Consider the following 15,187-nt stretch of genomic DNA (forward strand, 5'->3'; position numbering starts at 1 on the left):
TGGGAGAGGAGAAAGGAATATATCTGGCTGCTGTAGAAGCAAAGATTAGAACTTGACAGTGAGAAATCAGTAAGCGTTTATGTCAAGAAAACTAAGAAAGGTCGGAAGTCTTCAGTGACCACTGACAGAACAATGGGAGTAGACTCTGCTGTTTTAAACATAAATCCCAGAGAGGAGCAGGGAACCTGGGTTTAAGTTTCTAGTCATCCTTCCATCCATGAATATTGTTCGTGGCTATCAATACCATGACAGAGACAGCTAACACTTCGAAACAGCTGTTATAGTAGTACATGAAATAGCATGACCAGTACTTAGCCTCAGAGTCATGAGTTCAAACTCAGGCTCCTCAGTCATAAGAAAGACTTCAAACATGTCCCAGTTAGCCAGTAATCCTTGGAATGCATGCACCATCTTAATGAACTTCAATTAGGTAAGGGAAACACCAATGGCAATGCTGGAATAATACGCAACATTCAACGCAGACCCAGGAATTAATAAAGATTGAATGTTAGTATCAATTTCTTAAATGGACCAGGTGCCAATACCTACTCAAAGTACAGTGTGAGGTCTGTGGCTAATATCGACTGCTTCAGGAGCTGCATGAGGTCACTGTATTCCTTGGAGGACAAATTAGCAAAGATGTTGTGACCCTGTAATGAGAAGGGAGAATATCTCAAAACACATCATTAAACCTGTAGTTTTTTTAAAACTGCATGTTTTTCCTATATTAAAAAAGAGAGAACATAAACAAAATTCAAAGCTTAGTACAAATTTTCTTTTTTATAGATTCATATTTATTTCTATTTATGCATGTGCATGTGTCTGGATGTGTAGATCCATATAAGTGTATGCAAGGCCCCACAGAGACCAGAAGAGGGCATCAGACTCTCTGGAGCTGAAGTAAGGTGGCTGTAAGGCACGTGACTTGGGTGCTGGAAACAGAACTCAGGTCCTCTGGAAGAGTAACATACTTTGCTCTTAACTGCCAGACTTCACTCCAGCCCAGAGCTTAATAAAAGTTTTACAAATACAAACAGATGTCCTGGCAAACAGAAGAGCCAGAAAGTGAGTTGCTTCAGGGAGGCCCTCCAAGGAGCACTTTATAGTCTGTTGGGTGTGGACGGGAACTCTGAAAACACATGGACTTGGGTTATAACAGATATGGAAATACAGAGTGAAAAATTGGGCTAGACATTGGGGAATTTTTCTGATTCAGAAACAAATACTACCTTCTACTAGTAAAGACTTAGCTGGCATTCTAGAAACTCTTGCTGTGGTGACAAATGACTTTGAGGGAAAGAAAGCCCATGAGACTATAGTTTCTCAGTGGGAAGATTTAGACAATAGAAGTTTTGGGAGCAAATAGAGACATTTTAGATAGACATGACTGGCTGGGGTACTGCGAACCATTAATACCTGTAATGGGAAAGGATAGAGATGTGGTTAAACAGAGTTCAACACACAGGAGATGCCACTCAGAAGTCTACCTTTCCTGAAGAAGTGAGGAGCCCTGCACTGAACTGTCTGGGTACTTTGATGAAGCGTGTGCTGGATTAAATTCACAGCACCGGGTGCCTGCTCAACACCCAGGATGAGGAAGCCATTGTTTGGGTACAGTGGGATGCCAATGATGGCTTTGACCAAACAAAGACTGCAATACAGCTTCACCTCCAGGTTACCAGAAAGCTCTCTTGTTCTCTCTAGAAGCCGGCGCACTTGGCAGCCGTACAGTTTGTTGCTAGTGACATGGAAAACCCTTCAGTAATGTGCCTGTCATTGACTTCAGGTACTTGCCAAGGTGGGCTTCTTTGATCTGCTTTTCCTACCATGAAATATGAACTCATAAGCGTATGTGGCCTGGGAACTGGACCAATTTGAACCTAAGATTGAGAGCCAGAAGATGTTGCAGAAGGAAAGGAGCAAATGGCTTCTTAAGAATAAACTATTCTCCGTGAGAGGTAAATTAATTTATCCAGGGTACCAGAATATCAATTAGCAATTTCATTTTAATCAAGCAACTAGATGATAAGCTGCTTTGCTGAGCCGATTTATCTCATCCGGTGAACCCTCCGCTCCTTGACTACAGGATGTTGGTTCTACCTGGGACCAGGTCCAATAGTAATAGCAGGTGTACTCTTCCAGGTCTTATTCAGTGATTACGAGGACAAAGAATTCAAGGAAAGCCAGAACATGATTTTGCTCAGGTTTTTCTTCTATTTTGTCTGAACATCAACTCGTGGAACAGTTATAAGCAAGTATTCTGGAGCCTGGGGAAAAGTAGTTTAAAGCTTTGAGGGAAATGAATTTGGATTCAGCAACAGCTCCAGCATCACTCAGTGGACGAAAGACAACCTTAGGAGCCAGTCAGGAGATGACCTTAGGAGTAGAAATTTTCGTTCAGACAAGAGAACCCGCCTGCACTTGAAGGTCTTGGTTATTTTGTGACATGCTTTTTACTGCTTTAAAAGGACATGGTAAATAGTACTGGTCTTGGGGAGTACGAGCTAGTACAAAGGTGGTTTGTATCAGTGCATTACTGAATACACAAATTGGCCTTGAACGACTTAAGGCTTGGTCCCTAAATGGAAATGAGTCTCCCACAAATCCTGCTTTCAGCCTGGGTGTGGGGAACAGGTGAGCGGGGCATGGGTGGAAACCAGCTGTGGGGAAGGAAAGGTCTGCAGCAAACTTCTTCAGGTCCTCTAGCTTCTGCTTGTCGGTGGAAACTGGGAAGTGGGACAGTAGTGACACCTGCCTTCCTGATGTGGGACAGTGGTGACACCTGCCTTCCTGGTGGCAGAATGGAATGGACTCGGGGTCCAGGGGTTCAGTGCTTCCTTACACGTTGGCTGGCCATTATCACTTGGAAGAAGTCAGCGTGGAGGCTGGCCAATGTGTCATGCTTAGGTGACACACACCTAAGAGGGCTGGGCTGTTTATGATCTGTGATTGCAAAGGTGGGTCTCTCTGAGGGACTAGTCACACTTTTTTTTCCAGAAAAGACCAGCAAGTCAAAGCCCCCTGCTGTCTCTGCCTCCTCTGCAGCTCTCAGCTGTGGCTTTTCTGAGCTGCAGCCGACAGGAAGCTGGCTCCATCAGTTCCCGTGGCCCTTACCTAGGAGCTTTATTTCTAAATGAATGAAACATGAAAATTTCATGAAATGAAAATGCAGCCCCTCTGGCAGGTTGCCCTGCCCTATCCCACGTTCAGGCTTGGAGTGGTAGGTCTCTATTATGAGGTTGAAGGCTTTGGTTATATTACAAAAGACATGTTTTCTCGAGACAGTCTAGAGTAAAAAAAAAAAAAAAAAAAAAAAAAAACCTCCATATTTAATGATGCCATTCCAGTGAAGCGGGGTCTTAATGGTGATAATAATAATAATTAATGGTGTAGCTAGAGAGCTGACAAATAACGGGGCAGATGAGCCCTTCCTGGTCTAAAAAAATGTCTGTATGCCTTCAGAAAATTAAGCAGATTCTTCCTGGCAAGTTAAAACTCAGCTGCCGCAGCCAGAGTCAATTACTGACTTCTGTTTTTCTCTGTGGAAAGAGAGAAGCCAACACGCCAATGTCTAAGTCCTGTGTCGCTGTAGAAAGCGAAACAAGACCCTTGGCCTTGGCTTGGCCTTGGGGTTACTAACCATCTCTCATCTTTAAATACAGTCCTACTAAAATTTTTAAGTTCTTTCATCTTTTATTCTCAGTTTCACCATCAAAGCTTGACTCTTACTGTATGTCCTTTAAGGAAGACAAAAGGATGCTCCGTTAATAGGCAGTTTCTACCTGCCACCCTGTAAGTCAATCTACACTATCTCAGTGAGGCCAAACGAGCCAGCTTAGGAAGACCCAGAGCGAGCAAGGTCTTTGACATGCGACAGGCATCACAAAAAGCATGGGAGTCTGAGTTTAACTTAAGCACGGCCTCCTGCTTCTGTGGATATGAACACAGCACAGCTCAGAGAGTGGGGATCACTTCGTTGGCCTTCTGTGGAGGGGAGAAGCGGAGCAGGTCGCACCTCACTCTGAAGGATCATCACGGCATGGTTAAAATGGTGATGCTCTAAGGTCGCTGAGGTCCCATAGAGCTGGGCCAGTGCAGAGTCACTCCTGAAAGAGAACAGAAGGCTGAGTAGGCGGGACCCTTACCCTTCAGCTTACCGTTTCCCATACCAGCTCTTTGGACCACTCCGCGTTTGGTGGTGGAGCACGAGCAAATGCAGTCCAGGCCACTGCTTGCGGAGTTCACGTATCTCTTAAGCAAACTTTGCACGAACTTTCCTTGTGTTCAGATGGATGCTATGGGTGATGCACAATTAACAAGGCCTAGTCTTGGACTTGGATGAATTTACAGAGTAGTGAGAGATGAGACGAGATCATGAGCAAAGGAGCAAGTGTAAAACATGTAGCAAGAGTTCAGATCCCAAGTGCTATGAATATGTGTGTGCGTGTGTGTGTCCGTGTGTGTGTGGGGGGGCGGCATATACATATGTGTTATAACTTTTCTTCTTGATCCATGTAGGCTTTAAGAACTAAGCCTTATAGATCATCTGAGTTCACACAGAAACTTTCTCGTGTCATATGTGCTTGACTCTCCACTGGAAAAGACTTTGAGAATATATTCTGCAGAGTCTTTGTTATTTACTCTACGTAGATTTTAACGACCTTCTGTTGGGGTTTCTTCACCCACTCTCGGATCTCAGTGTAGAAGACTAGAAAATTCCTTGGACTTGATGTCACAGCTCTTCTTTCAGTAAGAAGCCTTGGGAGGTTACTGGACTTGAAGGCTCGGTTTCTTTGTCTCTAAAATCATGCCAGCACTGGCTGCCTGATCTGTTGTTTATGAGACTACAATAAAACGCCAGAAAGTACCTGTCACAGTGCCAGGGAGAGGGAGTGGATAGGAGTCTACATTAATTATTAATTGATAATTAAAACACACAGACATTTCCATTTTAAATGAACAAAAAGTTCACCAATACCTAAGGGGGTTACTGTACTCTCTATAAATCCCACTTAAGTAGAACAGTCTATCCCTCAATAATGCCAGTTCAGTAAAGTATTTTAGAATGTTCCAACAGTTCATCTTCAAGTGTTTCTTTGGATTAGGATTTGGTCAGAGAGACCCAGGGAATCAAATAGCCATGCTAGGGCTCAGTTGAGGATACATTAAGTCCCGGAAGACTTTGCTTGCATACTGTAGGAAGTTTGCAGGCTTGAGAGGATGGTTTGTCTTTAACTTGCAAAGGCTGGAGATTTGACAGCTCGTAGCCTGTCCTGCTGGCGGGAAGGAAAGGCTCACACAAGAACGATTTCCATCCCAAGCTGCCTTGTGCTGGAGTGTGAGGCAACCCAAGGCCACCATCAGTTTCAGGGCTACAGAGGACATACGATTCTTGGAGAGACTCAGAGCTACTGCATGCTAGGAGAAGAGCAAGGTTAGGTTGAGGAGAACTTGTGATCAAGATGGTTGAAAACGGAGGGGGTTGGATTTTAATCAAGTGTGTGTTATTTTCTAAAGTCTTGCTCAAGTTTGCTACATCATCTAAGAAACAAAGTTCAAAGTTCAGGCTAATCTTACGGATGGGTTAACATTTAAGGTCAGTGGCCATTTGTCTTACGTAGAACGCATGTCCATGACAAATGCACACAACATGACTGACTCAGACGCTGAGCTTCTGTGTGCCTGGCATGGAGCAGGTGCTTAAAAATTACTTGCTCATGGTGTTGTGCGTAGAGATTATGGTTAAACCTGGAGGCTGCCAGTGATGTGTGTGTCAGTGTATTTTATAATGACCACATTATGGCTAATAATAGCCATCATGAGTAAGTGCCTACCACGTCCTGGGGAATCACAGTATTTAATGCCTGACTCGATTGAGTTGTGATGGCAACTACAAAATAGGAAATATTTTCTCATTTTACTCCAAAGAAACAGAGGCTTAGAGAAGGGACGTGGTTTCTATAAGATCACACATCTAGTACCAGGTCTAGTTTGAGTCTAATTTGTAAGCTTCTCATTCCAACGGGAGAATGAGAAGTATAACACACACTCTTGATACTTGATGCTCTATTTTTATGAAGCTGTTGGCCACCCATGAAAGGAGCTTTCAAAGCTCAATTCAGAATTCTACTGGCGTAGCTGTTAACCACAGGTTTCAACCCCAATCCCTTCCTTCACTTCTGATAACTGGCTCGTTCTGGTATTCTTCGGTCATGGGCGTGAGTTGCTGGGAAGAGGAGGAACATCTTATGCCTGTTTATTCCTGTTGGCTTAGCAGACCCCATAAAAAATTAAACAAATGAGATGTTCACAAGCCACTTGTGTTTTCTTTGTTCGGGATGGATAAAGGGACATTAGGACACTTTATACCAGGCATCTGCGGCTCCCTTTGCTCTGTGTCTCCTTCCCTTGTCCCCGTGGTTTCAGAATGGCTGTGCTCCATCAGGGCATTCAGGGTCTTATCACTCGACTCTGCATTTGTTCCTTCCTATAATTCCAGCTCTCGTTCCATATAGAAGGTATGTAAATTTTGAAACTGAGCCATGCTAATGTGGTTTCAGTGCAGGAAGACACTGGAATTCATTCATCCATCCATGCATGCATGAATACATGTGTGCACCCATCAGTAATGTAGCCAACAAGCACCAATGGCCATTTTTTTTGTCAGGTTCCGGAAATGTGAAACAGATGTATAATTCATGGGCCCTACCTTCAGGAAGCGCACACTCTCCTAGATTTATGTAGAATTCTTTCTTCAATCAGTCCTGTACTAAAATACTCAGATTCTTGTAGGCAAGAAGCCATCTTAGCATCCAGAGAATGGAGCTGATACGAACGTCAGTAAAACCACTGAAGCAATACTTACATTCCACAATGGACTCCTGGCTTGTACTATTGTATGCGGTTCCTACCAATATTTCTAAGACTTTAAAATCTCTCAGTGCTTTCTTTCCCAGCCAAGACTCATCAGGAATTCTATCTGCCATGCTCTTAGGTCCTCACATACTGTGGATGTCCTAGGATCACCGGCAGCAAACGCCAGTTTAAATAAAACAGAAAATAAACATGATGGCAGAAGATAAATCTGTCAGGACTTTGTCAATAAACATTCTGTAGACCATAACTTTTTTGAAATGCCAAAAAGATATGAAGGGATGAAGTATAAAGGGTTCCAGTGTCAAATAAGTTAGAGAAATGCTGGCTTTAAAAGCTCAAACTTACTGTAGGATTCCCCAGTGGCATTGATAGGTAAAAGACATACACTGTGGTTCTACAGGGAGGGGCACGGCAAGCAGCCCTGTGAGCCCTAACTGATCATAAGGCTTTTACTAAACAGCTCATGTCTTTCACGTAAAACACTGTATAAGCATATATTCTCACCATCAGTCATAGAAGACTGACTTTAATTCTGCAGTTCATTTTGATTGTCTATGGTAAATATATCTATCATATGACTGGCTTTGGGCACATACCCCATAGCTGCAGAGAGATGATCATATATACATTTATATGCATATGTGTGTACATGCATGGTGTAGGGGAAGAAGGAGAGAGGGAGCATGGTGCTTTATAAATGTGAAGATCCCTGACATGCATGATTGCTTGGATCAGCGCGGACATGGAACGCTTTCATTTTTAAGACTGTCAGCACACAGAGGGGGAACGGATTGGAGCATAAAAGGGACAACTCTGTTTCTACATCCATTGCTTGGCACAGACACGCCAAGTCCATGCAGCCTCCACATAGCCTCGAGATGCATATTCTTCGAGGAAAGGAAAGCTAATGTCGGTGTGCAGCCGTGGTTTTGAGGAGACTTTAAAAAGGCAAACTATGAAAGGTAATTAGGAAGCTGGGAATTGCTGGGAGGTGGTGCGGAGAGGGATTAGGCTGTCAGGGCAGATTAATGTGCCCCAGTATTTCACTTCTGGGACCTGGCCGAAAGCGACAAGATGGGTTTTCATTCCCAAGAAATGAGTGTAAGAGATTATGCTAGAAATGAATAGGAGGGATCTCCTAGGAGAATATACCACAAAGCTGGGCCGTGCTGATATTTAATCATCAGGGGCAGCTGTAATAGAGAGGGGGATGAGTGGGCAGTGCCGTCCCTGGAGGAAAGAGAGACGAGCAATTTTAGAGCCCTGTGGTATTGGTGGCCTCGCTACCGATTGATCATTCACGGCACGCTCTCCAATACTTAAAAATTAAGGGTAGAATATGAAAATGCAAAGGTTCACTTATCAGAAAGGCTAAGGGTATAAATCAAACTGTGCTCTAGCTAAAGTCGTACTTTTTTTTATTGTAGAGGCATTTTGCATTTTATAGTAATTTGTCCCTTGCTAAAAGTGTCCTGTGTTTTTTTTTTAAAACAGTCTTATAGACAACAAAAAGGTAGCTTGTGTTTCACCACATAATAGTTGCAGCATTTAAGTTCTGTTGCTGAAATCTTCTGAATGGCTGGGATTAGGCTGTGAATAGTTTAAGAGAAGAATTTGTCTTCTGCCCATCCTGCTTCTCCCAGAATGCCTAGCACAAGGCCTTGAACCCAGAAAATGTTCTATTAGTGAAGAATGGAGGAGGACAAAATGTTACGATTTCCTCCTATGGCCTTTAAACAATGGCACATTAATGGAAGAAGTCTTATTCTAATCACTAAACAGTTGTGTCAAAAGTCTCTTCTGGCTCTCACTGTCAAATGGAATCTTAACACTGTCAGTAAGTGTTGAAAATCGAAGCTTAACTTCATTGAGTAGTAGCAGGGCCAACGGACAGCTACAAGCTGGGAAATTGGGGGCAAGAGAAGAACTCGGTTTGAGGAGATGCTCTGTGCTGTCTTAGAACTTGCAGAATTGGCAGAGGGACCAGAGGATATAAAAACGCCTGGTGGAAATAGTGTAGTATTTACCTAATACCTGTGAAAGTTCTTTGGCCCTGGACAACTGACCTGAGCCTTGGGGACATTCACGTCTATTTTTGCAAGATTACAACACTGAGAGATAGAAAGGTTTAACAGGTCCACAGTTGTTACAGGCCTACATTTTGAGTTGCTGGATGCCAGGATATATTTTAGTTTTCTAAAGCTTATCTGGCAAGATGGTCAACGAAGGGAAATCTCAGTATCAATAGTCCAGGAGGGATGCCACAAAGTCAGAGGAACCATGGGTGCAAAGGTTAAAGAGTGGCTTTTGGAACTGGGGAGCCCAGATCCAACTGCCACAACACCACATTGGTGGAGGAGTTTGGACAAGCTGCAAAATGGAGACAGAGCTATCTACAGACTTGTGGGCAAGGGCTTAGCAGAGTTAACACACTGCCATTTTCCTTGTCTCAGGGACTGCTATTTGCAAGAAACAAAAAATAATGAACAATCGGCTTGGTCAGGAAAAGGCTTGTTTAAGTGACACAGGAACCCTGACTCAGTCAGAAGAACAACTGAGTACCCCAGACAGAAAAGGCAACGGGAAGAGGCAGGGCTGGAGTCTGATTTCTTTTTTAAATGTTCTCTGCACTTACATGCCGCCTCTTGGCCTCCCTCTCTCCCGTTATCTTCCTTCCCAACTCCTTTCTATAGACTGGTCTTCTCACTTCTCTCATCCACTTGGTATACAGTCATCAGAGCTTCTCCCAACAGCAGCCTCAAGTTGGCAGGGAGCTGCAGCTCATTTCTCTCCCACTAACCAATGCAATTCGTGAGCACGCTCAGCAGTGTCTTAGTGGTCCAGCTTTTAATAGGTATGGATCCTTGGTCTAATCCGCTGAGGGGCGAATGCTGAGCAGAAACTCCCCATTCCGTGCGATGCACCGACTAGCTATTCAGGGATGCTGTGCCACTCTTCAAAAGAACACACGGGGACTTTATTCTTGGTTTGCAGATACAATTCTAACTGGTTAGCTCTCCTTTTTGCGTCAGTGGTGACATGGTAGCTGTCTGGGAAGAGGGTCCTAGAGGGAAATTCACTGACAGAATATCATTGGCATGGAAAAGAGGAATCTTTGGGGGGAAAAAGGAAATTTAAACAAACTTTAAGTAAGAAATTGTCAAAAGAAGCACATGGTGTATACATTAACAGGCTTCAGGCCTTTGCCACTGCATCAAACCTATGTATTTAAAGGCTATGCTTCACCATCTGTATCTGTAAAAGGCCATGTTTATTTAAAAATACAGAGAAAGTATATTAAAATACATACAATTCATCCAGTTACCATTCACTCTTTCAGCAAACATTTCCTGTGTGTTTATTTGTGTGCCTGGCACTGCTGGATTACAGGTCTTAAAGAGGAAGAGGGAATATATCAGACAGTTAGCAATCAAAATGGAGCAAGGTGCCTGCTTTTGTAAGGACACTGACAGGGCACTATGAAGGCAAGACACAGTAATGAGGGCAGGGTGCATCGGGAAGACCCCGGAAGTGATGTGTGCAGAGAAGCTGTGGGGAGAGGAGCAGAAGGGTACCAGACAGAAAGGAGCTGGCTGGGCCTCACTGAGAGCAAGTCCCTTCTGGGTAAGTCAGTGCTAAGCCAGAGAGATGGACCAGGGTCTGATTTAAAGTAGCCTTAAGAGGCTACATTAAGGAATATGAATATCTAAAAGTCACAGAAGGCCCGAGGATGAAGCAGGAGGGTGATACGAACACTTTTGTGCATGAGAAGGGATTTTTTCAGATTACCAAGAACGTGCAAGAGAGCTGGGCTTTCTGTTGTAGCATCAGAAGAGATCCAAGGAAACGTAAGTTCCTCCAAGACTACAGAACAGGGGTTGGCTCTGATGAGATGCCACTGAGGCTGCCAATCACTCATCCATTCCCTGGGATAGAGACTAAGAGAAAGAGGGACACAGATAAAGGGGAAGACTAAGAACTGGAGGATTCAGGGTCTTCAAGTCGGAGGCCCTTCCCACAGTTGGTAGAAGCATCTGGAGAGAAGCACATGGGAATTACGGCTCTGAGCAGCGCAGCTAGTGCTCAGGCGTGGGTGGGCAGATCCCCTGCACAAATAGTCAAGACAACAGGAGAGCAAGCTGCGACACAAGGGGCCTCGAGGCAAACTATGGAGGAAGGCAACAAAGGTAGATAAATATCTTTGAGGAAAAATTGAAGAGAAGTTTAGGAAGGAGGCAGTAAGAAAACACAGCCTACATAAGCCCAGCCAGCAACAGAGGGCGTGAAAAAAAGAACACAACAGCTTTGGAAATGGGGGCACTGAGATGGGATCTAAAGCCCTGTGCAAAAGAAGTTGTTAGAGGAAGCAGAGACAACAGCACAGACATTTTCCCAAGAAGTTTGCCTAGGAAGGAAAGAAGACAACAGTTACTAAAAAGGACGTGGGTGCGTGCGTGCGTGCGTGCGTGCGTGCATGCGTGCAGGGTGTGTATATTTCAAGATGGGGCAGAATTGTTCATGTTAATAAGATGCAGCACCCATAGACAGGGAGACGTAGATACAGGAAAGAGGAGGGAGATTGATGGAGAAGGGCTCCAGAGAAGAGCTGGAGGGATTAGCTTCAGAGATGGAAAAGACCGGCATTTTCACTGAGATAGGAGGGAAAGAAGGAAGGACCGGGAGGGATAGATAAGTGTGGGTGGCAGGGCAGGAAATGGAGAGAGTTCTCGATTGATGGCCTCAATTTTCTCAGTGAAGTAGGAGGCAAGGTGATCTGTAGAGTGGTGTGAGGAGGAGGCTGTGGAGCTTGGGCAGAGAGAACACCAGGGGTTCATAGCTGCTAAGAGCAGCCTACAGTGGTGGAGTCCTGAGCGTGCAGCCGGCTTGAGAAGGTGTATATCTGTTGTGTCTCGAGCTCGCTCGCATAGCTGTGATATTTTTCTCCCAGGGCTTTGACAAGTCCAGGCAGGGCAGCAAGAAATTGAATTGTCAGACTGAACTAAGGCTGGATTTTTGCAGGTTCAACGCCATGAAGGCTTAAGAGGGTTGAGGAGCTGTCAGATTACTGCGTATTGAGTGAGGAGGGAAGCTTGGAGCGGTGAGCTGTAGGATGAAGGATGGAGAGGACTCTCAGTCAAGACAGTCTGACAGACCAGATCAAACCCAAGGGCCCAAGACATCAAGGTCTCACTCAGGAGATGTTCGGGCATAAAAGGAATGACTCACAGTGGTTTGTTGGGATTTCAGCTAGAAGAGATCTACCTACCTTCTTTGAGAACTTTGAAATCTATCATCTGAAAGTTAATCCCATCTCTCTATAGAAGCCTATCTTGCTGTTCCCTTCCCATCTGAAACATCTCTCCACAATCCCTGGGCATCTTAGCAGATGGCTAGTTCAAAGAACATTAAAACGTGACCTCATTGCAAGAGCCCTGGGACTGAACTGTATTTTTAACATGCCTAAGTCCTGTGGCCCTTGCCACCATGTGAGCCACCGAGTAGTGGCTTTCTTGACCAGACAGATTGGTCTATCCAGGTGACTCATGTGCAGGGCAAACAGTCGATTACCCATCCCTGTGTTTATGTGATTCCTTTGTCTGTTCCATCTTGTCATGGGACAAGGAATGGGAAAAGCAAAGCCATCTTTGCTTCATTAATCTTCCAGAGCCTGTTTTTATTCTAATCATCTCAAAACCAGATCTGAGAGTAGCAGGTCCAAGCAGCTTGTCGTGGGATGGAGGCAAACAGGCTGAGAGGGGAAGAATAGGCCTTTGAGAGCCTCAACTGTGCTCTCTGACTGAGGTCAGCAGAGACAGACCAAATCAACAAGCGTGACACGAAGGGCAAATTTGCAATTAAAAGAAGAATGGGGAATTATAAAGATGGATGGGCCCCGTGACATGCGTGCCCAGGCCTGCGTGGCCTTGGCCTCTGATGCCAGAAATTAATGCTTTACTCTTTAGCACTCGTCACCTTTGGCTCCGAACAGAAAGGCAAATGCATTAAAATCACAACAATTAGAACACTTACTTAGCTTGGAAGGCATTGTTGGTTCCCCTGTGGTCGAGGTCATGACACAGGCATCCCACAATCACCGCTAAAATTTCCACCTCGGTCAGAATCTCTTGAAACCCAGCAGTCTGGGAAGAAGGGAACAACGGCAAGTCAGTGCCAGGGGCAGGCAGGCTGAGCAGTCAGCGGCTTGGTTTCATGCCCACATCAGTTAAGGAAATGATTAGCTGTCACCCTCTTAGATGACAGTGTGTTGAGTGGTCAGTTGCTCAGCCTAAGGTCCCCACGGTGAGGGATTCGCTCGATGTTGCATCAGGACCAAGTGCAGCCTGTTTCATTCCCTTTTTTTTAGAGAGGACTGTCTGTCTCCACGGGGACAGTCTGGGAAAGACCCCAAGGGAAGTGTGTTTTGACATTTCACACAGTAGGATAAGCATTTCATTTAGAAGTAGGAAGGTCCGAAGGAACTTTCAAAACTGAAAAGCTCCAATCCCCAGCTGCTACTCAGCAAACAGAATGAAACCTTGCTTTATAATAAATGGAGGAATAGAGAAGTACTCAGATTGCTGTGTGGTGCTGGTCTTGGATTATCTTCCAAATCCCTTACTATATATCGGGCTGATGGACAGGTTAAAATGCATACAGGTAAGTCCTAGAAACTGAGGGTTAGACAACTCAGGGCTGAGAGTCAGGGGGAGGGAACACGGTTTGGAAGTCTTTGTTTCTGACCCTGGTAGCTGTGTGGACTACATGGCTGTGCTGTAATTCCTCCTGGAAGCAGTTGGGTATCATTACAGGCAGGGAAACAGAACCAGTTCTCCAGCTCCAGCTGGCCCTTTCATTAGTTTGGAAGAGGAAACATGCCTTTGGGAGAAAGACCTGCATGGCTTCTCCATCTGAAGCATTTGCTGCCCCTCCCCCTTACACTGTAAGCCTCTTGGTCCATTACTTATTAAATTCTCTATCAGAGGGCAAGAGGGGGGAGTGCGGTTCAAATGACTTTCCATGTAAGCTTCTTCTTCTCCACGACTCAGATCTTGGGCTAATACCTGTAAGACTTTTAGGGCAATGAAAACTTTTTTTTTCTTAAAAAAATTATTTGTGGTTTTAGTATAGAAATAACTGAATGACGGATTCCTGCATTGGCGATTTTATTTCTCAAAACCTACTTGGTTGCCTGGCCAGGTTTGGAAACACACATGACATCATTTATACAACAAATGAAAATGTTAATAAACTTGTACAAGACTATGAAGTGGTCCTTGCCAAAGCTTGTGTGCACCCTTCGTTTTAAAACTTGTTAGACATTAGTTTTTGTTATTTTATTACTTTAATAGTTTTCTAAAGCCATACTCAGAAGCATAAAGCTGAAAGACTGCAGTCTCCCTCACTGTTCATAACTCCTGATTTGTAAAGGCAAGCAAATTCTCTTGTTTAAGTAACTTGGTGACATCACCCCATATCAATACACAATATACATGCATCTTGGTGCTTGAGTATTTGCCAAATATTTATACACTCAATCCTATACTGCTAGCAATTCTCCTAAGACTTTTCAATTGCTTAACTTGCTTAGTTAATGAGGTAATAGCTATTCTCATCCTTGGCTACAAATGAGGAACTGAGTCACAGAGAGGCCTGGTCCTACACCCAAGGCTCACAGCTAATGCAGGGCATTGGGGAGCATTTTCCTAGCATCCTTTCCAGAGTTCCTTGAAGCACTGATGGTATGGTGGTGGCTGAGAGGTGATGGATGGTCCCTGAACCTCCCTTCCATTCCCAATGTAATCCATGCCCAGAGCTTTCTGCATGGTCACCTGTCTTACCCACTGCCCAGCCAACTGATACACTGTAACCATTTTCTTAAATAGGTTCATTTCCCGGAGTCCATATTTCTTGGAATCAGCTATGCCTTTCCATAGTCTTCATGACTTTGTAAAAATCTATTAAATAATTTTGATGAGAATCAAAAGCCTCACACTTCTGTGATCCTTTGTGTCTGGGGCTGGTCAGGTCTGGTTGTCTCCTCCCTGGGGGATGACCTCTTATCTTTTGCCTCCTTATGCCTTTTCTCAATGTCTGCCTCATTTTGCAGGTCCTATAAGAAAGGCAGACAGTTCTGAGGCTTTGCATGGTTGGGATCAGGGGCAGGGAACTTATTCTAGCTTCACACTCATCTGTTAGTTTGCCCAACAATTCTAGGGGAAAATAATTTCTCTCAGGGTTCTAAAAGACTAACTACTTTTACCGGCTGGCTGAGCACTTGGCTTTTGGGAAGAACATGCCAGTCTTATTCCTG

The 15,187-nt window shown here is 44.4% G+C and overlaps 1 protein-coding gene across 1 annotated transcript in view; it reads right to left on the minus strand.

Moving 5' to 3' along the window:
* Pde11a (phosphodiesterase 11A) overlaps positions 1-15,187 on the minus strand; it is a 373,525-nt gene that overhangs the window by 55,643 nt on the left and 302,695 nt on the right. Inside the window, exons 13-15 of the mRNA XM_052181167.1 lie at positions 12,907-13,016; positions 4,016-4,106; positions 550-650 (exon numbers count right to left, since the gene is read on the minus strand). Of these exons, the coding sequence (XP_052037127.1) occupies positions 550-650; positions 4,016-4,106; positions 12,907-13,016 (302 nt within the window). The remainder of the gene's footprint in view (positions 1-549; positions 651-4,015; positions 4,107-12,906; positions 13,017-15,187) is intronic.

Source organism: Apodemus sylvaticus, chromosome 5, assembly GCF_947179515.1.
Source record: "Apodemus sylvaticus chromosome 5, mApoSyl1.1, whole genome shotgun sequence".
In the NCBI taxonomy this organism is placed as follows: domain Eukaryota; kingdom Metazoa; phylum Chordata; class Mammalia; order Rodentia; family Muridae; genus Apodemus; species Apodemus sylvaticus.